This window comes from Truncatella angustata (assembly GCF_020726525.1).
Source record: "Truncatella angustata strain MPI-SDFR-AT-0073 chromosome Unknown BKA67scaffold_7, whole genome shotgun sequence".
NCBI classification, from domain to species: Eukaryota; Fungi; Ascomycota; class Sordariomycetes; order Amphisphaeriales; family Sporocadaceae; genus Truncatella; species Truncatella angustata.
Window position 1 is genome coordinate 24,141 of NW_025763387.1, and position 27,330 is coordinate 51,470.

The window sequence follows — 27,330 nt, forward strand, 5'->3', positions numbered from 1 at the left end:
TAAACGAAACGAGTCGTGTTCTTGTCAGTACCGAACTCTGCCGATCAACCACGTCCCATCAACCCACTATAGAGTTTTCCTACTTCACTTGACTGGCGACGGCCCGCTTGTCATTGCCTGCTTGATTGACCCTGAACAAGCCAAGTTCAGGAGCACGACCTCGTTCCCATTGACCCGTACCAAGCAGCGACCGATCGCGCATTGTCAAAACCTCAATCGACACGACTTTTTATTATTATTATTTTTGATTTGTTTTTATTTAAACACTTTAACCCCCTATCAAATCGGCTGCAATAAGTTTGCTTTTGCATCAGTTGCATCTTCTTCTTGATTGTCGTTGCTGTCTGAGAAGCGGTCAACTGGATCGATCCCAGCAACTGTATTAAGCTTTCAACGCCTAACGCGCCTATCGCGTGCTGCTGTACCGCAACTCATTCGATATCCATCGCTCATAACCAAAGTAACCATGCCGACCCCATCAAGCAATCCACCACCAGAGCTTCCTCGGTCGCATAGTTCTTCATGCCCAGAAGAATTGCGTGCATCGACGTCTGGTTGGCGATCCAACAATGATGGTTTGGAAGAGATGCATATAGACAGCGACTCGTCATCGCCGGAACCTGCCAGCGCTATGCCAGAGGCCTCAGCAGCCGTGACCGAAGACGTGGACATTGATACCAGATCAAATACTGAGTCACCTCGACCAATTTCCCGGAGCGGCAACCTGCTGAGGTCAACATCTGAAGAGACCGAAGTAGACGGCCCATCACAGCCGAGTAGTAAAACTATGGAAACAGACCGTGTCACACCAACCGACGACAAGGGTAAGCTGCGCAGTCTGTCGGATCGCAGCAGCTCGGCTTTCGACGTCATCTCGCCTGCCAGTGCACACCACGAAAAGACGGAGGATGTCGCATCGGCGAACGGCAGATTACATGACGATCTTCTTACGCCGTCCATGGGCTATGAATACTCCAATCTCAGAGTAGGTTATCTCCTAGCCCGCTCATTTTTATCCCTTCAGGGACAGGGTCTCGTTGATCTGCGGTAACAAAAGTGGCTTACGGGTAATAGCTGATCCCAACTACGACATCGTCCTTTCTAAGGCCGGGCAGTAAGTTCCATGGCACACAGCAATCAGAAAGACAGATATACGATGTGCAGGTCGAGATTAAATATGTTGATCTCAGGGAATCCTCCATGTGTGGATATCTGAAGATACAAGGTTAGTCAAGCTACACAACAGCCCCCTTGAGGGCTGCACAAGTCATGCCTTGCTTGCATGATCTCGAACTAACACATGCAACCCTAGGTCTCACGGAAGACAACCCGACACTCACAACGTTTTTTGAAGGCGAGATTATCGGCTCGAAATATGGTTTTATTACCAACCATGCGGACTGGGGCTCGACCGACAAGATCGACGTGTCGCATTGGAACAAATTTACCGCCTTCAGACCATACGCCAAGACGGTACGGAAAGGCGGGAATATCGCCATCCCCAACCTCGGGTCCAAAGACAACATATTCATGAGGTGGAAGGAGCGCTTTCTCGTGCCGGACCATCGCGTGAGGACCATCAACGGAGCCAGTTTCGAGGGTTTCTATTACATTTGTTTCAACCAGAAGCTGGGAACCATTAGTGGCATCTATTTCCATGCCAAGAGCGAAAAGTGAGTGAATGCAAACTTTGGCTAGCAAACGCCTGCATGACGATAGGAAAGGCTAACTTGGCATTCTAGATTCCAGCAATTAGAGTTGAAGCATGTTGAAGATCGGGGCTGTTTCGGAGCAATGGAATTTAGGTGAGTCGGCCAAAGAGTAAGCACTTGTACAAGCAGGTACCCAGAAAAGGATCAAGGACATGTGTTGCAGGAACCGATGTTTATTGTAAGGCCCAGGCCACGTGGACATGAATTATTCATTATTTGTCATGAGCAAGGAAGCATTGTTTGGTGAGAGATACCAACCGGGGCGTTTGTATGTACATTGCACATGATGGCCACGAGAGCTTGTGTGGTGGCGGTGCTTGGGCGGCTGGATCTCGTATACAGGCATAACATGGAACAAGGGACTGGGAGCATCGTAGTTTGATTCATGAATGGCGCTTTTCTTGGGCGCTCGGGGTATATTTTGTGCCCAAAAGGGCTATGGTACCCAGCTACAAATCAAAGTTCCAGGCCAAGCTGGATGAAGCTGGAGTGCAATCTGGCTCTCCAAGGCCCATGATTCTCAAAGTGGATAGACATAAGGCGCAACGGTCATGGCCATTCTCGTCGCACTACTATGCAGCGTCTTCCGTGAATGAGCCAGAGGACCCATCATTCCACGCCTGCCAGTCTCAACTGATTGATTTCGGGCTCGGTTTCTTGGCCAAGCAGCAAGGCCGACCAAATATTCGCATGGCCGGTTGAATGCTCATGAGATTGGCTTGATCTTGAAGTGCAGGGATGTGAGACTGAAGACAAGCGCCTTCAGATCTTGTACCAGGTAGTAGAAGACTCTCAGGCCTTCTGGGTCCGAAGACTCGGTGACATCGATTAGAGAGCCAATCTTTGCGGTCTGGGTTGTCCTGTGGTCAGCTCTCGATTCCACTTGATTTTCTGGATGGGCATGACGAGGTGTGGTGGACGTACCTCGAAGCTGATATGCTCGGTTCCGAATCGAATCTCGAGCTCCTGCCTTCCGTCCTTGTTCTTCTGTGGCCACTTTGCGTCGTCTTCCTTCATGATCTCGGAGCTCTTGACAATGCGCTTGATCTCGTCGACGACCAGACTCGAGACGCACATCTCCTTGCGGATCAGACTGTCATTTCGATAGTTGCTGTTGTTGGCATATCGTGCGACGGCTGAGCGACCGTCCCCGACGACGCGAAAGTCGAATTCCAGGAATTCGTGGCCGAAGCGACCGCTATGCCCCGAGCTGATGGTGGCAGTTAGTATTATCATTATTATTTTTATTATTATCATCATCATGTCTGCTCCATGTCGGACAAACGGGAGGACTAGAGAATTCATACTAGTATCGCAGATAGAACGGCTCGCCCGATGAGTTGGCCATGTTGGCGATCTTGTGGCACGAAGTTACAAGAATCGATCGAAGTGGAAAGGTTCGTGGTATTGTTATGATACGGTAGCGATGTTGGCGATGACGGGGAAGGCGCACCACAGGGCAAAGACAGGGCAAGACAAGACAAGACGAGGTACTTGGTACTGTATTGAACCCACTGATACCTATGTAGGTAGGTATTCGATAGAGCGATAAATGCCCACTACTGGCGGGGAGGGAAGGGGGAGCTCTGGGATGGCGGGGCAGAATCGGCCTTAGCGTTACCTATGCTACAGTCTTGGTAGTTATCTACTACCTACGTAACACACCTGAGCTGAGAAACATCCCCAAGAAAGCGGTCAAAGCTCCTACAAAGACCAAGACAGAGAGGATCGGATGGCCTTTGAGCCCAGCCTCGTGGCACTCATGCTTTGTCGTACATGGGAACGTATGCTGTAGGTGCATAATTGCTTTACTGCAGCTACTGTACCTATTACATGGTATGTAATCTGTACCCATCGGTGAGAGCTCCTTTCCGGAACCGGAGAAACCTCATCACATATTCTTTTCCGAGACGCCCCCCGGGCTAACTTAGTCCTAGGAGAGGGACAGCACATCCACATCTGATTGATATTGGAATGCGTGGCATGTCCATTAGTCTAAGGTTAATTAATGAGTGTGGTGGTTTGACTTGATGCTGGCCATTTGACTTGAATGTTCCAGCGCGCAATTGACCCGTCCCCTTCCCCTTCCCTTTCACCATCAACGTCAGTTTTCCCAGCGTTTATTGACCAACCCACCTTCTTTATTCATTGGAGTGCAAAGACGCATTGCATCCCTCCGGAAATATTAACTCGAAACTGGATCGAGTGAGAACTTCGGACCGCCAAAAGTCCACCACCTACCACCTACCGGTAGTAGATAGAGTAGAGAGGTGTTACTCTACGGGTACCTTGCGCATTCCCACCCATAGCTCCCCCCCGGATTTCAATTTCGATTTCGACTACGACTTCTGCTTTCGATTTATAGAACACGTGGACATAAGCTACGCAACACAGCACGACAAAACATCAAACACAACAAACAGCCAAGCCCATCTACCCTACCCCTACTCTACCCCTACGAGTTGGTCGCCTTCTCCTCAGAGCTTCAACGCTCACGGCGACGATCCCTAATACCCTACCCCGAGGAACGACCATCTGAAGTGCCATTGTGGACGCCGCCGTCGCCTACCGTCCCCTTCCAACACCATGGCGACCTTTCTCGAGAATGCATACAGCTTAGTCCACCAGGACAATGCTGCCGACATCCCCTCTCAGCAAGACCTCAAGAACCAGCTCGTACGTTTCCGACTCAACTTGTCACTTTCTACCCACGAACACGGGTAGAGCTGGGACTAGAACTGGAACTAGAGCTTGAACTCGGGCTGACCTCGTGCTCCAGGAAAAAGGAACGGACGAGAGCAAGGTGGACACCATGAAGCGCATCCTCACCATCATGCTGAACGGAGACTCGTTACCAGGACTGTAAGTTCTCCCCCATCAACCCCCCCCTCCTTGTGCGCGCAGTCTGTACTAATCCAATGTTATCTATATACAGCCTTATGCACATTATCCGTTTCGTTATGCCGTCCAAGTACAAACCCCTCAAGAAGCTCTTGTACTTTTATTGTAATCAACCCTCCCCCCAACACGAACTGCTTCCAAGTCATGTCATGGTGCAAAGAAGCTGACCCTGCAACCAGACGAGATCTGCCCCAAGCTGGACTCGCAAGGAAAGCTCAAGCAAGAAATGATCTTGGTCTGTAACGGCATCCGCAACGACTTGCAACACCCCAACGAGTACATCCGTGGAAACACCCTCAGATACCTGTGCAAGCTTCGCGAACCAGAGCTGATCGAGCCTCTCCTTTCCTCGGCACGATCCTGTCTGGAGCACCGACACGCATACGTCCGGAAGAATGCCGTCTTTGCCATTGCCTCCATCTACATCCACTCGCCCTCCCTCATTCCGGATGCTGCCGATTTGATTGCTACATTCCTCGAGGGCGAGAGCGACGCTACCTGCAAGCGCAATGCATTCTCTGCCCTCGCCAGCATAGATCACGACAAGGCATTGGCATACCTCAGCCAGGTCTTCGACGGAATCGCCAACTCGGAGGAGCTGCTGCAGCTGGTCGAGCTCGAGTTCATTCGTAAGGATGCTGTGCAGAATTCCCAGAACAAGGTATGCAGCCCTACGTGATGCAGGGACCCTGGCATGGTACGTTCGACTAACACGCTCACAGGCACGGTACCTGCGCCTCATCTTCGACCTCCTCGAGGCCAACACATCCACCGTCGTCTACGAGGCTGCTTCCTCCTTGACCGCTCTCACCTCAAACCCTGTCGCCGTCAAGGCTGCTGCTGCCAAGTTCATTGAGCTAAGCATCAAGGAGGCTGACAACAATGTCAAGCTCATCGTCCTCGACCGCGTCGACCAGCTGCGACAGAAGAATGAAGGTATACTGGACGACCTGACAATGGAAATGCTGCGTGTCTTGTCAAGCCCCGATATCGACGTAAGGAGGAAGGCCTTGAGCATTGCCCTGGACATGGTGTCAAGCAAAAATGTCGAGGAAGTCGTCCTGCTGCTCAAGAAGGAACTCTCCAAGACGGTTGACGAATCGTACGAGAAGAATGCCGAGTATCGTCAACTGCTCATCCATTCCATCCACCAGTGCGCCATCAAGTTCTCCGAGGTCGCGCCCTCCGCCGTCGAGCTTCTCATGGACTTCATCGCCGATTTCAGCAACACGACTGCTGTCGATGTCATCAACTTCGTCAAGGAGGTCGTCGAGAAGTTCCCCAAGTTGCGTCAGACCATCATTGAGAGGCTCGTTGCGACTCTCAGCGAGGTTCGTGCTGGCAAGGTTTACCGTGGCATCGTATGGATCATCGGTGAGTACTCCCTCGAGGAGAAGGATATCAGAAATGCCTGGAAGGGCATCCGTGCCAGCCTCGGCGAGATCCCCATCTTGGCCTCGGAACAACGACTGCTTGACGCTGGTGAGGAAGGGAAGGACGAAGAACAGGTCAACGGTCACTCGAAGCCCGCCCAACCCTCCGGATCGCGACGCGTCTTGGCCGACGGTACCTATGCTACAGAAACTGCTCTCACTAGCTCTGCAGCGGCGGCCGCTAAGCTAGAGGCCGTCAAGGCAGCGCAGAAGCCCCCGTTGAGGCAGCTGATCCTTGACGGTGACTACTACCTAGCTACTGTACTTGCAGCCACCCTTACAAAGCTAGTCATGCGCCACTCGGAGTTGTCCAAGGACACCGCCCGCTCCAACGCCCTGAAGGCCGAGGCCATGTTGATCTGCATTTCCATCATTCGTGTCGGTCAGTCTCAGTTCGTCAAAGCGCCAATCGACGAGGATTCCGTCGACCGTATCATGTCTTGTGTCAGGTCGTTGGCTGAGTTCCAGCAGAAGAAGGAGCTCGAGGCTGTGTATCTCGAGGACACGCGGAAAGCTTTCCGCGCCATGGTTCAAGTCGAGGAAAAGAAGCGTGCTGCGAAGGAGGCACATGAGAAGGCGAAATCCGCCATCCAGGTCGATGATGCTGTGCAAATCCGCCAACTTTCCAAGAAGAACCAGGGCGATGGTGCTGATCAGATTGAGCTGGATCTTGAGAAAGCCACCGGCGGCGATGCGCCCGCCGAGGATCTTTCCTCAAAGCTCAGTCGGGTTGTCCAACTCACCGGTTTCTCGGACCCCGTTTATGCCGAGGCATACGTCAAGGTTCATCAATTCGACATTGTCCTTGATGTTCTGCTGGTCAACCAAACCACCGAAACCCTGCAAAACCTCTCGGTCGAATTCGCTACCCTCGGCGACTTGAAGGTTGTTGAGCGGCCCACAACACAAAACCTCGGACCTCACGATTTCCATAATGTACAATGTACAATCAAGGTATCGTCCACAGATACTGGCGTTATCTTTGGCAACGTGGTGTATGACGGTGCTCACAGCACGGATACCAACGTCGTTATCCTGAACGATCTTCATGTCGATATCATGGACTACATTCAGCCAGCAACCTGCACAGAAACACAATTTAGGACCATGTGGACTGAGTTCGAATGGGAGAACAAGGTCAACATCAACTCGAAGGCCAAGACCTTGCGGGAGTTCCTGGACGAGCTCATGAAGTGCACAAACATGAATTGCTTGACACCTGAGGCCAGTCTGAAGGGCGACTGTCAGTTCCTCAGTGCCAACTTATATGCCAGAAGCGTATTTGGTAAGCCGACTCTCTGTACAAATTCAGGTGTGAGAAACGTATTAACAAATCATAGGTGAGGATGCTTTGGCAAACTTGAGTATTGAGAAGGAGGGCGAGGATGGGCCCATAACTGGTTTCGTCAGGATAAGAAGCAGGTCGCAAGGTCTAGCCTTGAGCCTGGGTAGCCTGAAGGGTTTGAACAAGATCGGCTCATCATAAGCGTAACTAGCAGTTTCGTGGTGTATAATGGCGAGTGAGCTTGCAAAATAGACACGATGTAATGAAGTATGGTAGAGAAGCAGCCACCATATAGTCAGCCGACCTAGCGTTTGGCACTGCTACCGATGTAGCTCATTTACGGGCAAATTCGAGACGGTAAAGCTAGCATAGACCACTGCGGAAAAGGGGCCACAAAAGCGTTTAGTTGCGGGCATACTGGTGTTTCCGACTTTGGGGTTGCTAGACCATTACAATGATTATATCCAAATATTCGAACATGGGTGGATTCAGCAAGCTATTTCTCGGTCTGAGGACTGCCAAATGATCACTTCATTGGATTGTAGTCCACCTTTCAGCCACAGGCTTATTCCAGTCAGTTGATCGCATTTGTGCCCATCTTCCCGTGGAAAATCTGAACTAGCTTTCTGGATGTTCTGGTGTCCACCAAGATATCTTGTTTTAAGAAGGACTGAAACCCCTACGATAGAGCATGAGTTGCGATTATAGGTCAAAGTAACATACTCGCGTTTGCAGAACCTCATGCGCTTGTTCCTTGCTCTTCGTGCATGCCGAAGTTTGCCCGGATAGGTCAACGTCATCCCATGGATACAGCGAAGGTCTTCTTCGACCATGTCGCCAGTACGTGCAGCATACCGAAGCAATTATGGAACATTCACAACGAAATCTTGTAGATCAAGGTCATTCGAGAACCAGATCAGGCGCCAGGCGTAAGTCCAACGTTATAGTTCTGGTCCTATTGACGACGTTGTCGCCAGACAATGCTTTCCATCTAGAGAGTGCCTTCCCTCACAAGTCAGCGGCTGCAGTCGTTCATTCCAGCGGCCGCCAAGGGAGGACGGCTTAGTTAAAGCACATTACCTATAGCGTTGTATGCTCTCTTGAGCATAACATTGCATGACATCTGAACGCAAGGAGAAGCTGCTAACATGTTCAAATTTCTAGCTACCCGACCTCGAACCTCCACCAAAGGTCCGCTAGAGGCGGATGAGTAGGTCCGTTCACGCTCCGTACAGTGTAGGTATGCTGACGTAGAGTACAGGGGCCCGCTATCATCGCCGTTGTCGCCAAGAGCGCCCGGAGCACTTCTCGTAGCATCGCGGCAAGCAAGTCCGAGGGCCAGTCCATCACTGACCAGGTCACCGGCTCGGTCGCCTGCACCGCCAGTGCCCGTCTCGTCCCGGGACTTCTCACACCTCCTACGCCCAGAGATTTTCCATCAACTCACACCTCTCTCTGTCCCAGCGCCGTTTCGCGACCCAAACAAGCAACCCTCCCCCGAGACACCTATCTCGGATTTGCTAGCACAGGGCCATTTCCGCGCGGCCGCCATCGCGAGTGTGCAAGCGCTCACCAGCAGTCCTGTATCAGCAACACAGGCGGCGGCCCACCCGCCTGTGGACCCTCACGACCACGAGCGCATCTTCTCGCTTTTGTACACGCGTCTCGCATGTCTCTGCTTGATCGACGCTGTACCGCTGGCGGCGCAGGAAGCGAAGGCACTGCAGGATCTTAATCAGGGCTTCTATCTTGACCCCATTGATGGATCGCACCTCATGCCATGGGAGCTACGTGTTTTGGCCATCCGGCTCCAGACGCTTGGATTTGGTGATCCGAGGCGTGCGGTCATGAGCTTTTATGACCTGGCACGGGAGGCAAGGTTTGAGATTGTAAGGGCAGGCAAGGCGCATGATCACTCAGCAAAGGAAGTGTGGAAGTCGAGACTTGGGGAGCTGGGGATCAGGGTTGCTGGGGCTTTGGTGGAGATGGATGATTTGGCAGGTGCGACAAGTCACTTGGCCAATCTGAAGGAGGAGTCGGGAGATGAACGTCTGGCCATGGCGAAGGCTCTTCTGTGGCTGCATCTTGGAGACGTGGATGCGGCGAGATGGTGTGTTAGAGATGGCAAGGCAGATCAGATATCGGAGAAGGTTGTGTCCGCACTCGCAGATATGGCAGACGGCGGGTACGAGACTGCTCTGGAAAAGTGGAGGGCTTTGAAGGATGATCTAGACGCCAATGGTGTTGAGGACGAGATGGTCGGCGTCAATCTAGCCGTATGCCTGCTCTATCTGGGCAGGATAGAGGAAGTGAGTAATCAATTCAACTCGCTAATGCCATGTGCTAATATATATAGGGACGTGGTATCTTGCACCGTTCAGTCTCAAATGGCCAGAGTTCACATACGCTCCTGTTCAATCTGAGCACGATGTACGAGTTGTGCACTGATAGGGCGAAGCAGTTGAAGATGTCTTTGGCTGAGCAGGTTGCTGCTATGGAAGCGACATCGCAAGGGTGGGAGAAGACCAATGCGGATTTCAAGCTCTAAAGATTAGATTTCATCTCTTCTTGACAAATTGTTTCACCAAATTACATTGGTGTTCTAGTCCTGATGGATTTGGTCCCCACTTACAATTATGAAGGATTGATTTCAATTGTTTCCAATTCCAATGGTAACATGCGAACACCTAAAATTAAGAGTCATAGTGGGAAATGGCTATTCTCGAGGTCCAGGATGTCAGAATAGAGTGGCATGAGCTAGATCTGTATCTCCGTGCATCGGAATTTTGTATCTTATCTTTTTATACCATATAAGACTTTGCGTATTTAATAGGCTACCACTATCAGAAATGATATAGCTTCGAACGAATCACCCGTAGAATCCCATTCTGTTCTAAGAGGCCCGTGTTGCCTTTGCCATTGTTATTCCAACAGTTCATCTTTCAGGTTCCCCTTTTCGTTGCCTGAAAATGTTGGTTTGTTCCCTTTTGCAGCAACACTCTCCTGCAGTCGAATCTGGTTCGTTTCCCATGCTACGCGGCCAACTTCCTTCCAGTTGCCCTTCACAAAATGACGGACCGTATCCTCTAGATACAAACCTGATTCGTCTTTCAGAGGTGTCTCTGGTCGAACACCGAAGCTGGTGTCATCCTCCATGATGATTTTCTTCATGGCGCTTGCAACACAGCCTCGAAATTGTGGCTGGATATCTGTGGGAATCGCTGTCTTTATCACGTCTCGCCAGAGACTTTCCCTTTGGCGCTGCTTCCTGAACTCAAGTATCCGATCTTCGTATACTCTTCTAACGCCAAACTGTCGGAAGGCTTCTTCTCTCGTATCTTCCCTTGACAGACCACGGTTTGCGAATCGATTTTGGTCTTGGCATTTGGGCAGGAATTCCTCGATCCATTTTCGGAAAAGAGGCCGCTGACGCATCCGCTGCCGATCATTCGACTTGAGGTTCTTTCCGCGGTAACCACCGCCGACTTCCTGGTTACCGCCATGGGCGGCAATGTCGTCATCTTCGGTGTGTGGCTTCACCCAGAAGAAACGCGACGTTGCAGCATATTCGAAGACTTCCTCCATGTTGGCAAAACTCACTTCCCATGCAGAACCCTCATATTTCAATCCGAGGAAATCCAGCACCTGACAGGGGTCACTTGTTAACAGAATTTTAGCTTTGTTCCTGTTTACGTTCTCGATCTCGGGAATCCGTAAGTACATGCCGACCTCGTCTACGGTCAGACCGTATGGCCGGATGGTGCTTCCTAGTAGGTTCCAGAGATCTCCATGTGCATGTTTGAAGAGAAACCACTCCAGATTCTGAAGAGATGGGCAGATGTGCACGTCGACTTGGATAAAACGCGGCTGGTCACCCTCAGCGTCAGCCACATCCGCGATTCCGTAGGGTAGAATCTTTGGCCACGGAATGGCGAACACTTTATCTCATGTCAGTACATTCAAAGAAACGGTCCATTAACATGAATCTGTTCATACCAGAGCCTTCATCTACAATCTGGAGAGTGCGCCTTTCGAGGGAGGTAACTTACTTGCCACACTATCTCTTTCCTGTATCTTACGCTCGGCTCCAAGTAGTGCTTGAATGGCCTCAAAGGGAGTCCCACCTTGCTGGAACCCAGGCATCCTTGGAGTAAACGAGTCCCCAAAGTACTCATGCTTCCCCATAGTAACAAAGATGTCAATGTCGCCGAAGTCACTTTTTCCCGGCCCCTCTATTGGGGTTGTAACCACGACAAAAAGCTCTCGCAAGAGTGTGTGGCAATTGTCGCGGACATGTTCGTAAATAACTCTGGGCATGCGTGGTGTGTGAAGAGGGGTAGGACCTTTTGTGAATGCCAGGCCACCCATCGTGCTTTTTTTCTTGTCGGATTGGCAGTAAACAGGAAACAGTCTGGCGGGAGCAAAAGAGGAGTTCTTGAAAATAAGTGCACTCTAACGCCGTGTTGGTATAGGAGGGAGGTTTGAAGAAGTGAAGACGAAAGCACTGCTGGCAACAACGGGTTGCTGGGCAGGGCAGTAAGGACGGCCTAGAAGTGCTTGGAAGCTCCTGCAAAGGTATGTCCTGCAACGACTTGGAAACAACCTGGCGCTAGGGCACCAAATGCTTATTGATCTTGATAAGTTTCGAACAGAACCTGTAATCCTGGGTAGCTTGGGTTGTACTGCATGTACTTACTTGCCTGCGTTGATATAATCAAGTCCAGATCCAAGCCACCAACAATGTGGAATTACGGAGTGGTTGAAAAGAGATGTCCTCCTAATGGCCAGTTAATGTATGGACTATTCAAATACCATGAATGATACATCAAGTAAAAGACACGAATGCTTGATATTGACTGTCCTGGCGTTCATAGAACTGTAAGATTCCAGTGAATGGAAAGGACCAGCTTAGGTTTTTTTTTCTTACTCACTGACTTGAAAACCCCCCGCAAACACTCAATAATGACGGAGCAATCTAGTAGAAGAAGCAAGCAACGAAATGAGGCTTGCTTGTTGGTAAACGGCAAACAGTGACTCATGCCTGAATTTGAGCATTCAACCGCTCCAAGTCTTGGCCGAAATAGAATAAGGAACGAACTAGATTCGACATAGATTAGCCCTAGACTAGTCTAACAACTTGGATAGCGAAAAAAAACTTTGTTGTATGAGAAGAGGCCGCCGTCAATCATTTCGAGGTTTGCGCCAGCCTCGCAGGTAATGAATTGTTGGCGGAACAGCAAGGTATAGATGACTACTGGCTCCGTTACTTGACTACCCCGCAGTCAAACACTTATATCACTATTCGGTGCACGACGATACGCAGACAGGGCAGTGCCTGACGAATGCAGAGCCATAGAATCCAGGTTACGAAAAAAAGAAACACTAACAATATCCAATTTCCCGGGGGCTGTACGTACTGAGATTAACATCTCGTCTTGAAGCAGGACTTGTTGCACAGCCTTTCACGCTACAGTCTTCTTGGAATTGGAAACCAAACCGGTAGATTTTGAATATAGAAACAATTTCAGACTGTAGTATCGTCCTCTGTGTTTTTTCTTTCTTTCTTTTCGCCATGCCACTTTAACCACACATGTATCCAAGGCTTGATGTTATGACTCGTCGCTTCCAGAGCATTTAACACGGCTTTGGGCCCATTGAAATATGTTTTGGGGTGTACTGATGAGATCCTAGACTAGTGGTAACAACCATCATGCTTCAGCATATCAATACCCGAGTTGGCAAAATTCTGTGCATCTCCTGTTTCAAAACCAAGCGACTCCTCTGCTTTCATGTTAGTACGGCACTCAGCAATGGCTACCTGAATACGTACTAGGGCTATTTGGTCTATCCTGCTCGCAATAGAGTACGTTTCATACTTCAGTCTTAGGCCTTATGGATGGTTCGAAATGCATGCTAGGAGACTTGCCGCTGAGTTCTAGTCGCAGCTTATCCTTCTGCTGTCTCTGGAAGCAAGTCTTCCGACGCGTTGCAGCCAGAAGTATTCCAGTTGAGACACCTAGCCCATACTACCAAAACAAACGCAGCGGATATTTTTGAACCCGGTCCGTAGGAAGGAGCGTTGATACTCATGTTTGTTAAATGTTCCATCCGCAATATCCGAGCCAGGGTTTTGGTACGAGGGCAGAATGGGACATCGAGCCGCCCAAGCAAAACCGCCACATCATCGCGTTGTCATATTGGTGGAATGAACGATCCAGAAAGTCTGGCCAAATCGATGACCCCAAAGCATCTTGTGGGGGGCGTTGGTGCCGTGCTACTATGGCGCCAAGTCTGCCATAGACGGTTGGAGAGAAGGCAGCGAAAAGCTCGCCTTGTAGAAGGAATATAACATGGAGAATCAATTTGAGTTTTCTGCTCGGAAAGGAATTTAGAACTTCATGCTCAAGCACACACATATACAAGGCCATCCTGTATTTTAGTTGCCTTCTTGTTACCTTGCAAACCCACATTTCTCCTGCACCAGGTCGTAAAACGAAGCCTAACGTTCTCCCGGTAGCAAACTCTCGGCATCCACGAAACGTTGTCTACTGAGAGTCCTCAATATGTCAATGTGACTCAACGTAGTAGTTCTTATGGCCTCACTTCAGTGAGAAGCGTAGCCATATCTGTCCCGCGATGACGTAACGGCTCTGCTATATGTTCTCAACAGGCAATGAAGACTGATACTGCTGTTCCTTGGAAAGCGACCATAGGGCTTCGTAATGGGGATCCGTTTCACGTGGTTCTGAATCCATATATGGAGCGAATTCTACAAGGAATCGCAATAGCCATTTGTCCAACACAAAGCTAGCCTTATTCCTCTTGAGGCACGTCTGGTGGAAAGCTCTTAGTCGACTCATAGCACTGTCGGCGCTGGACCAGTAAGGTCTCAGCTGTAATAGAATCTCGAAATTACGCTCTAATCGTATCCTGGACAGCCGGATTTGTATCTCGTCAGAAGAAAAGAGCAGAGTGTGAATCTGCACGGTTGACGCTATCACAATGACGTGAGCGACGGCTGCATAGAGCACCTCGCTGCCGGGTGTATCAAATGTTTGGTAAACCATCTCGCACAACTTTGCAGCATGATCCTTTATGCGACGAAACCATTAGTTACCGCTTTTAAATAGGGTGTTCGGAGCTGGATTTGCGCATTTCAGATATCTTCGGAGCATGAAGGGCCGATCAGGACAGTTTTTCAGCTCCTGAGATGGATGACTTTAAAAGGGGGGGGGGGGGGGGGGGGGAGTTGAATACTGACCTTGCATTTATCGGCATAGATATGTGAAGAGTTTACAGACCCAGTGGCTTCGGCGCCCAGGAATTGGTAGTAAAGCAGCTGTCCATAGTAGTAGTAGCCTGTTTTGAAACGATTAGAACTTGCTGCGCGAGAGCCAAAGCAGATGTTCGTTCCACAGACCTAGATACACGGCGGCGAAAACACGACCAAGACCGTGAGACGCAAACCAAGCGAAGTTTTCCGGGGTATCCCGCATGTTGTACGGCAGACTCACTACCCATCGCTCAAGTTCTAACGACAAGCATTGTATTCCAACTTCCAGTGTGGGACCTTCAAGCCGCTGTTCGACGCATTTCCTATTGAAGTCATTGACTTGTGCCAGAACTCTATTGAGCTTGATCATCTGTGAGAGAAGCGGCGACCCGAATGTGGCATCGCTTGCGTAGCTGCTGGGTAGTGATAGAAAAGGTATTTCGTCCATGGGTAGTGGAACGGAATGTAAATTGGGCATAACCCTCGGCAGCTTCACTGCTGTGGAAGACCATACATCCACCATGCAAATTGTCCACCATACTAAAGCACTGGTTAGTCAGTGATGACTGTAGTAACCATGTAAGCTACTCACTTCTAATATTTGTTTCCCTCTCTAGGGTGCTGGAGGCGGGTTTATTGGGAAAGTCCAGAGTCAACGCCATCCGACCGGCCAAGGTATAGTAAAGATTCTCCACGTCGGTATCTCCGTGTCCAGCGGCGTACCCGCCAAGCATAATACAAACTTGGCAAGTCCGTGTTGAAATGTCGCGGACATTGAGCAGACTTTCGCTGGCTGTCCGAAATGGTTCGCCGCGATCCCGCGGGTTGGAGCCTGCTAAGAGCTCATTGGACGAGAACCTGGCAGAGATGGTCAGATATTGATGGCAGACAACGTAAAAGATGTCCCATATTACCTTGCCGATAGCGCAAACATTGCCAAAAGCACGACGGGGGCTACTCGGTCGTTGGCTACGTCGTCCATAAGGCTTGGGCGGTGGAACAATGAATGGAACTGGTCATGGATATAATCAAAATATAGTGTTGCAAGCTCAAGCCTCAACGACATGGGAGGTAGCTGAACCTGTGGACCAGTAAAAGAAAGACCAATCAACTGATTTGGTGACATGGCTTGTTTTTCGTGGTTGGCCTCCTGAAGCCTCGCTTGGCGTCTGTGATAATATCCACCCTCAGGCGGTTCTTGCACGCATTGTAACCGACGTGATGCGCAGTACTCGCAAGCGGTAGCCCCATCGTTGGCCGGCCACGTACATCTTCTCCGACGTGCCCTATCCATGTGCCCTGTTAGTCATTTGTTCCTTCCAAAGGAATTCCTGAGACTACTCACCTACAGGCACCGCACTGCAGCAAACAGGGTTAGTGAGTGTCACTTCAAGATGGTTTTAGGGGCCCTTTGGGAGCGGTACGAAACAGCGACGAAGGGCCCAATGGCCTCTGATGAGCAATAAGCGCTCCTGAGACATGCTATAAAGGGCAGGGAATAAGTATAAAGATTGCTTACGGCTGAGGGTTTGCGCATCGATCAGGCTAGGCCCACCCCAATACCGGGTCGCCGGGTCCAGAGTTGTGCCGGATCTGGTTGGTCTATAGTGCGATTCACTAATCTGGGGAAGCCGGGAATGGCGAAATGGTGTAGCACAGTGCCTTGAATGCTGAGCTCTGTCCCAAAAGGTACACAACGCATCGGGAAACTCGAGATATTTGCCATGGTTGTAGGTGAGGGGCGGAAAACTGGGAGAATATAAGGGTCCTGGAAGCGAGTAAAGTGCGAGAATGTCGCTGGATACTACGAATCGTTTGCGTGAATGTCCAATACGATCTAACCTGAACATGGTAACTGCCCCGCTGCAGGGTCCAGATGGTGGAAGTCAAAACATTTTCACTATACCTCTGGAGATTTAGCGGCGGAATTTAGCGGGAAAGTTCAGCGACTTCCGCGATCCATGAGCCCACCGAGATATGTATTCTTATTCTTCTGGCCGATCGAGACAGTGCCTCTTCCAACGTTTGTTGTTTTCTTATGTCTCGACGCTTGCAATCTAATACTCCACAATCTTGGATTCCACGAGCATGGCTCGGATTTTAGTTCCCGAGCTAACGAGAACATCTGGGCATGCCACCATCTAGCTCCCCATGGGGGACTTACTCGTTGCCTACTCGGGATAGCTTAGCGGCTCCCCGCAGGGTCGGAGGCATTTCCTCTGTTGCGGCTCTCTCCGTCGAAACTTCGCCAGCCGAAATTTTTAGGACCGAAACTGATCATGCTCTAGATGATGCCCATCGGGACTCCTGCGGCCTGCTGAATGAATTTTGCATTGCCAACGACTACTTGTGCAGTGAGGTGGTGTGAACATGTTGATTATGCACAACGTTCGCCGTTCATTTTGATGGCCTTGTCTTGATCAGGAGCATATCTGCAGATATTGGTTGTCACTGTATAAGCATTTCAAAACATTAAATCGACAAACATTGCAAAGCCATGTCTAAGGACGACCCAGAGGCATCCAGGCAAGTAGCCTCGAGAGTCTGCTCCGTGGTGGGTGAAAAGCATGCCGTCGAGGAGACCAACACAGCCCTGAACAACGAACGAAAGATGGGTGTGATCCAGTCACTCCTATTCTGGAGAAAGGCTGTTGCTTTCTCCTTCTTCATCTCACTGGCTGTCATCATGGAAGGTTACGATACTTCTCTCATGAACAACTTCTTCCCTTTTCCTGCCTTCAAGAACAAATTCGGTGACGAAATTGATCCTGATGGTGGAATGCTCGTGTCTTCCAAGTGGCAGACAATCATCCTGAATGGTACACAGATTGGCTGTATCATCGGGCTGGTCATTAACGGATACATATCCGAGTGGCTAGGATACAAGAAGACGATGGTAGTCACAATGTTTGCCATGGTCGCCGCTGTGTTCATCCCGTTCTTCTCCACCAGTCTGGGTATGTACCTCGCAGGTGGCATCATACAAGGTCTCCCTGTAAGTAAATTTTGGAACTATTTTCTGCCCTTTTCAGCATGTCTATAGATCTTATACTGCCTATCCAGTTCTTTACCATTGCAGATAATACCCCCGAATAACCCCGATTCAAGAGGAACGAGGTAGTAGCTGACCCTAAATGATACAGTGGGGTGTCTTCCAGACACTTGCGGTTTCTTATGCTGCGTAAGTGATAGGCTCCTTTTACAGCATAACTCCAAAGGGCAACAGCCTAGTCAGACTAACCCGCCATATACAGAGATTTGTGTCCAACACATCTTCGAGGTAATGCAATGGGTCCTCCGTTTTCTCAATGACATGACCACTAACAACAGGTAGCATACATGACATCGTGGGTCAACCTGTGTTGGGTAGTTGGCGGATTGTTATCTACCGGCATACTCCGTGGGCTGCTCAACATTGACAGCGAATGGGGTTATCGAATTCCGTTTGCGCTCCAGTGGCTGTGGCCTATTCCTATCACTGTCGCAACCCTCTTGTGCCCTGAATCTCCGTGGGTTTTGCGTCTTCAGAAGTAGGACTTGTGTAGATTGGTTTTTTTGCTAATCACTACTTCTAGATGGTGGCTTGTGCGAAAGGGACGCATCAACGAGGCCAGAACTGCGATTCGCCAACTTACCAGCCCTATGCCTGGTATAGACTTCGATGTCGACGCGCACGTCGGGATGATGGTCACCACGGACCAGTTCGAAAGACAAGCACAATCGGGGACAAACTACTGGCATTGTTTTCAGGGTAGTGACCGACGCCGAACAGAAATATCTGCTATGGTTTGTATTACTCAAGCATTTTGCGGTGTTCCTTTCATGGCTTACGGCGTCCAATTTATGGAAAGAGCTGGCCTTGGCACAAATGCTGCATTTGACCTCAACGTGGTCCAGAGTTGCGTCGGATTCATAGGTTGCATAATTGCCTGGTGGGCGATGACATACTTCGGCCGAAGGCTTCTCTACTTGGCAGGTCTTTCGTCCATGCTCGTCATTCTTATAATCATCGGTTTCCTAGGCTTAGCTGCTGAGGCAAACTCGGGGGTGAGCTGGGCCGTAGGCGCTTTGATCATATTCATGCTTTTCCTTTTTCAGATGTCCCTGGGACCTACCTGCTACACCATCTTCGCCGAAATTCCCAGCACCCAGCTGCGTATAAAAACGGTGGTCCTCGCCCGAGCGAGCTATAACAGTGCTGTATTTATCAACAATGCCATCATGCCGAAGATTGTTGGTAAGAATGATTGGAACTGGGGAGCGAAGGGTGGCTTTTTCTGGGCGGGCATTGACTTGTTGTTCCTGGTGTGGACCTGGTTCCGACTGCCTGAATCCAAAGGACTAACATATACTGTAAGTGGTCCAAGATTGTTGTGTATTTGTTCTCGCGTTGTTGTCGAGAGAATGCGAATTCTAGTGGCTTGTATCCGCATTATTATGAAGACATAGCCACTGGAAAGGAGGAGAAGAAGAAGAAGAACTAACGTTTCCGCCGCGATCAGGAACTAGATCTGTTGTTCGAGCACGAAGTTGCCACCCGTCAATTTAGTCAGGCAAAGGCTGATTCCCTGAAGTCAGTATTGATAGGGGTTGCAGATCAGCAGGAGAAGAAATTGGACTTTCAACTGGTAGAGGTCAAGATTTGATGATACAACTGCTGGCTATGGTTCGGATCGAGGAGAAGTCGCGGACCTTACGGCAAATAACATGTTGCTACACAAAAGAGCAATTGCAATATGTGCCGTAGCCATTCTTGCTTGGACATACGCGTTTGATTTTGTAACTATCCCTATAACGAATTTCAGATGTACAGCATATGTGCTGCATATATCGAGTGGTTCCACTACCGCATTGGTGAGGAGAATATTAGGTTGTCCCTTCATGTAGTGGGTTGTCCTATGGAAAATCAATTTCAAATGGCGCTTGCTACTTGCATGTTCGAAGAATCAGGCACGAAAGTTGTTTTCGTTCTAACCCCTCGAAGCTTGTCAGTTTGTTCAGACCGCTAGCTATTTTCCAAACCCTTGCAACCATGACGGACTCAGGATGCGCTACTCAATCAGTGCAGTCATATCTTTCCAACATTATCAGCCCACCATTGCTTCCATCCGAGGACTTTCTTATCCGTTCTAGCCTCTTCAGCCGCGAAGACCATGGCATGGCTGCGAACAACCTCCTCCAAAGTGCACCCGATATATTCTGTTTGAGCTTTCTCTGCTGACCATCCATGGTTCTTGACACGGTCAACAGCCAAGATGAATTGTCTGGTCAAACCAACATCACCGCCACCATGCCCCAAGCTTTCTAGGTGCGGTTTGAACGACTTTGTTTCACCAGTTCGGAAATCTTCAATCGTGATCGTTTTTGAATCTGCGTATATCTCGCCTTCTGTTCCATATATATACGAATACCGGTCGCACTGCTTCTTGGTTTGGGCTATCATATGAAAGGTTGCCTGTTTCGAGCCTCTGGCGCCCAGGGAACCGGCACTTGCGGAGCCTGGTTGCAGGGGGTCGTCATCCCACGTTATCGTAACTACCTGTTCGTCGCAAACGTCATTGTCTGATTCCCATACACAGCGGCCGAACCAATTTCGCTTTTCGATCTCAGATTTTGGTGTAGAGTCATCATAGTCTTCTGCTAGCGCAGCAAGCAGGACTTCTTTGCGTCCACCCTCGTCAAAGCTCTCAATATCTGGCACGACAATGCTCACTGGCCAATGTGTGTTCCCGGTTTCAAGTCCTTGATGCATGGCACCCACATAGATACGCTTGCTCGAATACATACAGTCTTGTTCTATCGGGCAGCTCAAGCAGTTAGTGGCATGGCCCGCAGACTTCGGTTTCCTGTTCTTCTTGTAGAACTGCAGGGAGCCAGAAGACGACAAAGTCGATGGCAAATGCGGTGGAGCTCCGGAGCCTGGCGGCGGTGAGCACAGCAACCACAAGATTATGTCGATGTCATGACAGCTTTTTGTCAATAACGACGGTGCAGTGGTGGATTCCTTCCTCCAGTTGCCGCGCACATAACTGTGGGAGAAATGCCACCAACCCACGGGTTCCGTGTGAACAATGCTCAAAATATCACCAATGGCGTTCTCTTCCAGAAGCAGCTTCCGCAGCATCATATTGTGGGGGCTATAGCGTAGCACGTGTCCGATGGAGAACACCTTGTCCTTCTGGTATGGTGCCAAAGCTCGATACATATCGACACAATCAGCCAGGGTCGTCGCTAGTGGTTTTTCGCACATGATGTGCAGGCCGAGAGGTGCTAGAGCCACGACCACATCGTGGTGCATCTCGTCGAGAACACAAACAAAAGCGGCATCGACTCCCTCGGGAACAACCTCACCAGCTTTTTCTCTTTCTCGACGACTAGTCTCCCAGCCGATGAACTCCTGCCAACCTGCAAAGAGTGAACCTTCGGGTGCTTGCCTGGTGCCATGAATGAAGTTCCGGCCAAATTGATGCCGCTTGTACTGGTCAGGTTCGGCAATGGCAACTACAACACCATTGCTAGACGAAATGGTCGCTCTTGCGTAAGTACGTCCCCGCGATCCGGCGCCAATCACGAGTATCCTCGGCGGTCTTGCGGACATAGGTGGAGGGGGTGGAAGGAGCACCGCAGTACCATCGAGCTCCTGGGTTAAGTCTGTCGGCCCTTCATCAACAACATTATGGGGCGCCATGTTGGAGATGTGCAGACTGTTGAATACAGAGCATATATACCTAGGGAGGAGTTGAAATGCTACAGAAACTGTCTTGTCTCAGGCTCCAGGAGGGGGAAAAAACAAACGCTACCGTTCTGATGCTATCGTTCTGATGCTACGTAGCATGCGATATCAGACATTGAGCTGGCGTATCGGCGAGTTAGTAATTGGCACTAGCGTAGCCACCATTGGCTGGCGAACTTTCCAGGCACCTCATTTAGGTGCGAGATGATTGATATTGGAACAACTGATTGGTTTCGAATGGAGTCACAACCCGACAACCTTTGGAAATACCACTTTATTTTTATTTTTTACAGACCGTCGGTTTGTACACAAAACCGCGCCCGCTTACCCTATTTCAATACTGGCACTGCACGTAATGAGTGTGTTACGTCTTCTTGAAGCTTACTGCGACAGCTCGGCACTACGTTCCTTGGTGCACTAAAGCCTGTATGCCAACCACCAACGTAAAACGGTCCTCCGTCCCAAACCCACGAGGTGACACTGGGTTTACTTTACTTACAGAGTGGGTTCGGAATGCGTAGAAATAGCATTAGACGGAGGAATCAGACAGGCTCGGGCAAGTTCAATTATTCGTCCTGTCTTGAGTGGTGGTATATTATATAGTGCCCATTCCATTGAGCGCTCTTCAACTGTTGATGGGGATATAGCTCAGTGGTAGAGCGCTCGCTTTGCACTTCCAGTAACTTGCGAGAGGTCCAGATTTCGATCATCTGTATCTCCATTCTTTTGCTGATGTCGATCACACAAAGTCATGGCGGCTTTGGATCTCTTATATATCTTTTGCTAACTAAATTTTGGTGAATAGAGAACACCGGTGGCTCTGGCCGAACTAGAATAAAGGAGTGCGGGCAGTTCCTTGGGGACTAGAGTGACAGGCAGATCCGATTTTATGCCGGCGTGCTTTTTAGACAAAAAATACAACGGTGGGCCAGGCAAATGATTCAGGTCCGCAGATAGCAGTACATATACTGTAATCGGCTTGACATCTTCATTCGTCGTATTTATGAGAGAAATCGTTGCTGTTGTACAATTTAAAGAATTCCACGTCTTGACATACCACAGAGCAGCAAGTACGCTAGCTTCCGGTCCGGCGATCACCTACCAAATTCGGGTTCCTTAAACTTCGAGATCGTTCGTAGTGTACGAATTTCAAGGCAATATCTCACCAATTGATAGGAGAAAAGGCACTTTAAAAGTCCTGGGTGTTCATTGGCGGGACATTTGCGAGTGTTCGTTGCATCGGTCTTTCCGGTTTCCTGGTTCCAATGCCATGTAGCTAACCCGGCGTGGACACGGACTTCATGCCTCCGTGGCCGGGCAGTCTAGTCCACGATCGCCGGGTCGACATCCGACAGTTGTACGTTAATGAGCAGGCGAGCCGCAGGCCAAGAGGGACTGCTGTTTATAAGATGGTCCATCTGCGCTGGTATTGGTTTGATTTGTGAACACTTATACTTTGTCTGCAAACTTGCTGGAAGTAGCTCGCCATGGTCCAACTCAACTTGAAGGTCGGCTTAATGTCGCTTCTGGCTCTGGCGCCCGTAGGCCAGGCTGCGAATTTCACCTTAGTCACCGAAGACTTCGGACCAAATCCAAGGGGCGTCGGGTTTTATATATACGTGCCAGACCAGCTTGCTGCGAGCCCGCCAGTATTGGTCAATCCGCATTGGTATTGTAAACCCAACGTTCCAGTCAATCAAAACAACGGCTAATCCCAGCGTACAGGTGCCATGGTGCTGCCAATGATACCTACATTTACTCGCAGTACGCCAACCTGGCCGACCAACATGGTTTCATCGTCATATACCCCGATAGCCCGAATCTGGAGGACAAGTGCTGGGATGTATCATCCAATGAGACGTTAACTCATGACGGTGGTGGCGACAGTTTGGGCATTGTCAGCATGGTCCGGTGAGTAAATTCGCCTCGACCTGATGCTCTTTGGATGTGAAACACATGCCTGTCTGGCAACTGATGATCATGATCTCCCTCTGAAGATAGGAGTCTAATTGAAAACTTTATAGGTGGACATTGGATAAATATAACGGAGATGCAAGCCGGGTGTTCGTAACTGGGGTATCCTCGGGTGTAAGTACATTATGAGACAGCGGACTACCAAGTGCTGGGCAGTTTGAAGGCTCACAAATGCTGACTGGACTTGAGGCTATGATGACCAATGTCCTGCTCGGCGCCTATCCTGACGTCTTTGCGGCCGGCTCTGCTTGGGCAGGAGTTCCATTCGGCTGCTTTGCGGGCGATGGGTACGATGTTTGGAGCAACGCCTGTGCCACGGGGGAAATCACCCATACACCGGCTGAGTGGGCGTCTATCGTTCATGCCGCTTATCCAGGTTACAATGGCTGGCGGCCGAAATTCCAGCTGTTTCACGGCACGGTTGATCAGGTCCTCAATTTCACGAACTTCGGGGAAGCCATCAAGGAATGGACAGCAGTTTTCGGACTGAGCGAACGGCCCACCGGCGTAACGTCTGACTGGCCCAAGACGGACTGGACGAGATACACGTATGGCAATGACTGGTTTGAGGCAACTAGTGCGCTGAATGTGACGCACGATATTGGTACCAACGAAACAGTGGTGATGGACTGGTTTGACCTTGGCTGTACGACTGGAGATTGCTTCAAATGGGGTAGAGGAGGCCCCTCTAACCGCACGGCGTATGCGAGCAAGCAGAACGGAAAGCATCATGTACGCCTCTCCTAAACGCCGCAGCCTAACCAACACCTCTACAAATGAAATGGCCATTGTAAGGCAGAAAGCGCTACTGGCATTACCCGAGTGATATGCTTGATTCCCATCCGTTGCTAGATCTTCATATTTTATTGTTATATTCTTGTAATTTAGGGGTACGGGTGGAGTTTAATGGTTACATGTCTGAATATGACACTCCGTGAATATAAAAGATGCGGGAACACAGGCTTTTACTTGGGTAACCTAGTTTGGTATCCCCGCTATACTGGTAGTAGGCACATAGGTATAGGTAGCTGTGGAGGCAAGAACAACAGATTGTCCGCTGCCTAAGTAACAATATATGTCTCGACCTCTGTAGAACTAAAACCACCAGCAAACCTAGCCATACTTGATGCATGCATGTAGCAAAATTTGCAGCAAGGGACGGCCACAAATGCTGCCTTCCAAATTCATTGACTGTTTCGGGGGATGCCACGGCTGTTAGCGTCATTGACATCGCTGAGCGAAGCCTAGGTCCAGGCCTAGGCCTCCCTATGCCGTTCGCAGGGTGCGGTGCTATGCGGGCTATGGGTGCTGTGCGGCCGCCATGACCGACTCTTCCGGACCAATGTACTCCGCAATGGGTAAAGTGAAATCACACACGAGCTGCGGGCTCCATCGAGGGCATGATTTCGAATTTGCTCTTGCATCTGCGGTCGCAATAACCTGGCAGATTCATCCATACCGGTGAAGGAGAGTTTGTGTGTCAAAAAAACACATCTCTCACCAAAGCAGTAATAAAACACAGTCAAGTGCGGGCCACCAAAGTTGGGAGGAAGACTTCCGTCCTCCTTCTCCCCGCCTGGTCATTACACGTTGTTTTTCTTTATCCCACAGTCTGCATACCAGCGGCATACCAGCGGCACACCAGCCACCAGCCAGCAGCCCAGCAGCCCAGCAGCCCAGCAGCACAGCCGCATGTAGCCCTCCCCGTCGACAAAATGCAGGAACAGCAAGCTCACGTGAGTTCCCGAAAGTCCGGAGCCTTTGTTGGGCAGGTTCGGAGTTGATTGATCCCAGGACCGCAAACCGTCCGCGGCCTCCGGACACTCTACTGCGGCAGCTTCGGCAGCATCAGCCAAGTCGCGAGAGTCGGGATCGAGTCACAGCTCCTTGAGCAACCGCAAACCAACTGGCTACACAATTCCCGACCCCGTGTCCGTCGAAGAGCACGGAAGGACATTCAATGGCTACCGCGAGGGGAAATATTTTCTTCCCAATGATGCAGCAGAACAAGAGCGCCTGGATCTTGCGCATGAGATGTGGCGACTCCTCCTGTTCGGTGATTTGTCGTGGGCTCCTTTCGCCGACGAACCAAGGCAGGTTCTCGATATTGGAACTGGTACCGGTATCTGGGCCATCGAGTTTGCACAACAGCATCCTGCATCACACGTAATTGGGACGGACATTAGCTTGATCCAGCCCCCCGAAGGGAGTATACCGTCCAATTGCACCTTTGAACGCGATGATGTGGAGGAGGAATGGGTCTTTGACCGTCTTTTCGACTACATACACCTTCGAGCTATGCTAACCTGTTTCAACAATCATGTCGGGGTCGTCCAGCGGATTTACGACAACCTGAAGCCAGGCGGCTGGGTGGAATATCAAGACTACGACCCGGAGGTATTCGGCAAGGATCAGGCTAACCAGCAAGCCTTGCTCAAGTCGCCGGTCTGGGAATGGTGTCAGCTTGTGTTCAAGGGCGCCGCGCGGTTCGGTCGTGATTTGATGGTCGCCCGTCGGTACAAGAAGTTTCTCATGGATGCAGGCTTCGTCGATGTCACGGAGAAGATAGTTCTGGCCCCGAATAAGCCATGGCCCGAAGATCCCAGGGAGCGTCGAATGGGCCAGTACATGCAAGCCAACAGCCTCGAGATGCTTGGTAGTGTGAGTGCCAAATTGTTACAAGGAGATGGCATGTCCGCGGAACAGGTCGATGACTTGATTTGCCGATGCCGCGAGTGCTTTCAGGGCAAAGAACTTCACCTCTACTCTCGAATGTACGTCGTCATGGGCCGGAAGCCTAGGGACGACGAGCTGGCAGCCAGATCCCCGGCCTCGGACCCAACAGCGGCAATGGCTCAGCACTTGTAGGGCTCTGTTCGCGACAGGCAGCCAGCGCACGCGGGGACCAATTCCGGAAACGCCCCAGATCATGTGGCATCCGGCGCGGTTGGACAGCATGTGGCTGACATGGGTGATGTAGAAAACCAGAAGACAGTGGCAGCAGCAACTGGAGATGCATTCCATTACAAGCGGATTTCGACTGCTTGCACATCTCTAGCGTCACCCAGTCAAATTGGATCCAGGACAGAAGCAAACACTGACCCAGTGGGGAACCCGCAACCTAGAGCACAGCACGACAAGCCTATGCACGTCACCCCGGACGAATCAGCACAAGTCATGACAGTGCCAGAGATGGAGGAGAAGATGAGTAATCTCGACATGAGAGACAAAGCAGAAGAATCGCATGGGTCAAACGAGCCCCAAGATTTACCAATACCATGAGAGAGAATACTCGGTGCAAACAAGGTTCAGAGAAACCCGGCAGGAAGCTGGCAGTGTGGCAGGTTCGGAGATGAGGGAGGAGATTGCCCGCAGTCCAGCGGCTGGCAGACCTCCGCAGCAGACTTACCAAGATTTGGTATACCGATACCTCAATGAGGAGAGGCTCAAGTCTCTACTATGCAAGAATGTGTGGTCTGACGGATTTTCCTAGTATACTTTCGGCATCATTTGTACATAGATTCACTGCCTTGGCCGTTCTGAGATTTGCCCATAATGAGAAATGCCCAGTATATGATGCAACACGAAGTACTTTGATTTGCTGTGTATAAATCTTGTGGTGTAGCAGTCATTGCTCAGGACGGGAAGTATATATAGATGTGATATCGATCCAAGGTTAGTCTACGACGGAGCTATGACATATGTATGCACATGATGTATCACCCCACTATGGGGGAGGAGGGGTAGTGGCTTCTGCGATCCTACAGTACTCAGTAACTACAGATTACAGTTATCCTGGGAGGCAAGTTGGCGCAAGAGTGTTGGTCAAGCTGACGTGAAGAGACAACAACAGTACATATCCCGTTTCTGGGCCGATCAGGTTGCAGAAAGGTTGCAGAAAGGTTGCATTGCATTGGATCTCGACCAATCAATAGGGTGGTCCTGCATCACACCGCGCCGGGCCCGGGCGGTGGATTGCATACAGCCCCTGGGCGTCACTCAGCTCTTGGACTAGTTCT

General features: G+C 50.2%; 10 protein-coding genes and 1 non-coding gene across 11 annotated transcripts; 7 read left to right on the top strand and 4 right to left on the bottom strand.

The window, feature by feature from the left end:
- Positions 1 to 787: 787 nt before the first annotated feature.
- Positions 788 to 1,809, top strand: BKA67DRAFT_522976 (vacuolar import and degradation protein-domain-containing protein; the record flags this gene model as incomplete). Its single annotated transcript, XM_046098427.1, has 4 exons — positions 788 to 985; positions 1,075 to 1,225; positions 1,313 to 1,673; positions 1,743 to 1,809. The coding sequence occupies 4 exons, from the start codon at positions 788 to 790 to the stop codon at positions 1,807 to 1,809; spliced, it is 777 nt and encodes a 258-aa protein (XP_045954742.1).
- Positions 1,810 to 2,418: 609 nt separating this feature from the next.
- On the bottom strand, positions 2,419 to 3,060 carry BKA67DRAFT_593922 (Mago nashi protein; the record flags this gene model as incomplete). Its single annotated transcript, XM_046104995.1, has 3 exons — positions 2,419 to 2,562; positions 2,637 to 2,922; positions 3,020 to 3,060. The coding sequence occupies 3 exons, from the start codon at positions 3,058 to 3,060 to the stop codon at positions 2,419 to 2,421; spliced, it is 471 nt and encodes a 156-aa protein (XP_045954743.1).
- Positions 3,061 to 4,298: 1,238 nt separating this feature from the next.
- Positions 4,299 to 7,532, top strand: BKA67DRAFT_522491 (adaptor protein; the record flags this gene model as incomplete). Its single annotated transcript, XM_046098376.1, has 6 exons — positions 4,299 to 4,388; positions 4,492 to 4,574; positions 4,648 to 4,718; positions 4,793 to 5,274; positions 5,336 to 7,331; positions 7,387 to 7,532. 6 exons carry the CDS (start codon positions 4,299 to 4,301, stop codon positions 7,530 to 7,532), a joined length of 2,868 nt encoding a protein of 955 aa, XP_045954744.1.
- Positions 7,533 to 7,811: 279 nt separating this feature from the next.
- BKA67DRAFT_574105 (uncharacterized protein) lies at positions 7,812 to 10,136 on the top strand. The gene is made up of 4 exons (XM_046103405.1): positions 7,812 to 8,260; positions 8,496 to 8,541; positions 8,593 to 9,640; positions 9,688 to 10,136. The coding sequence occupies exons 1-4, from the start codon at positions 8,197 to 8,199 to the stop codon at positions 9,877 to 9,879; spliced, it is 1,350 nt and encodes a 449-aa protein (XP_045954745.1). The 5' UTR covers positions 7,812 to 8,196; the 3' UTR covers positions 9,880 to 10,136.
- Positions 10,137 to 10,253: 117 nt separating this feature from the next.
- BKA67DRAFT_538292 (uncharacterized protein) lies at positions 10,254 to 11,699 on the bottom strand (the record flags this gene model as incomplete). Its single annotated transcript, XM_046100452.1, has 2 exons — positions 10,254 to 11,269; positions 11,381 to 11,699. The coding sequence occupies 2 exons, from the start codon at positions 11,697 to 11,699 to the stop codon at positions 10,254 to 10,256; spliced, it is 1,335 nt and encodes a 444-aa protein (XP_045954746.1).
- A 2,285-nt stretch (positions 11,700 to 13,984) lies between these two features.
- BKA67DRAFT_593927 (fungal-specific transcription factor domain-containing protein) lies at positions 13,985 to 15,898 on the bottom strand (the record flags this gene model as incomplete). Its single annotated transcript, XM_046104996.1, has 5 exons — positions 13,985 to 14,422; positions 14,593 to 14,690; positions 14,752 to 15,144; positions 15,197 to 15,462; positions 15,519 to 15,898. 5 exons carry the CDS (start codon positions 15,896 to 15,898, stop codon positions 13,985 to 13,987), a joined length of 1,575 nt encoding a protein of 524 aa, XP_045954747.1.
- Positions 15,899 to 17,101: 1,203 nt separating this feature from the next.
- Positions 17,102 to 19,250, top strand: BKA67DRAFT_522002 (general substrate transporter; the record flags this gene model as incomplete). The annotated part of the gene is made up of 6 exons (XM_046098333.1): positions 17,102 to 17,599; positions 17,748 to 17,785; positions 17,859 to 17,896; positions 17,939 to 18,113; positions 18,180 to 18,957; positions 19,107 to 19,250. The coding sequence occupies 6 exons, from the start codon at positions 17,102 to 17,104 to the stop codon at positions 19,248 to 19,250; spliced, it is 1,671 nt and encodes a 556-aa protein (XP_045954748.1).
- A 422-nt stretch (positions 19,251 to 19,672) lies between these two features.
- On the bottom strand, positions 19,673 to 21,202 carry BKA67DRAFT_522195 (uncharacterized protein; the record flags this gene model as incomplete). The annotated part of the gene is made up of 1 exon (XM_046098352.1): positions 19,673 to 21,202. The coding sequence occupies one exon, from the start codon at positions 21,200 to 21,202 to the stop codon at positions 19,673 to 19,675; it is 1,530 nt and encodes a 509-aa protein (XP_045954749.1).
- A 772-nt stretch (positions 21,203 to 21,974) lies between these two features.
- BKA67DRAFT_t131 lies at positions 21,975 to 22,058 on the top strand. The gene has a single exon. It is a non-coding gene; the product is annotated as a tRNA-Ala (tRNA).
- Positions 22,059 to 22,854: 796 nt separating this feature from the next.
- Positions 22,855 to 24,058, top strand: BKA67DRAFT_522550 (Alpha/Beta hydrolase protein; the record flags this gene model as incomplete). Its single annotated transcript, XM_046098380.1, has 4 exons — positions 22,855 to 23,006; positions 23,063 to 23,248; positions 23,362 to 23,425; positions 23,501 to 24,058. 4 exons carry the CDS (start codon positions 22,855 to 22,857, stop codon positions 24,056 to 24,058), a joined length of 960 nt encoding a protein of 319 aa, XP_045954750.1.
- A 968-nt stretch (positions 24,059 to 25,026) lies between these two features.
- On the top strand, positions 25,027 to 26,179 carry BKA67DRAFT_593931 (S-adenosyl-L-methionine-dependent methyltransferase; the record flags this gene model as incomplete). The annotated part of the gene is made up of 2 exons (XM_046104997.1): positions 25,027 to 25,047; positions 25,256 to 26,179. The coding sequence occupies 2 exons, from the start codon at positions 25,027 to 25,029 to the stop codon at positions 26,177 to 26,179; spliced, it is 945 nt and encodes a 314-aa protein (XP_045954751.1).
- Between the last annotated feature and the right edge of the window lie 1,151 nt (positions 26,180 to 27,330).

Coding starts and splice junctions, on each gene's coding strand:
- BKA67DRAFT_574105 (XM_046103405.1), top strand. CDS start 8,197: ATGGAACATTCACAACGAAATCTTGTAGATCAAGGTCATTCGAGAACC. Junction 8,542..8,592: donor GGTCCGCTAGAGGCGGATGA/GTAGGTCCGTTC, acceptor CGTAGAGTACAG/GGGCCCGCTATCATCGCCGT. Junction 9,641..9,687: donor ATCTGGGCAGGATAGAGGAA/GTGAGTAATCAA, acceptor TAATATATATAG/GGACGTGGTATCTTGCACCG.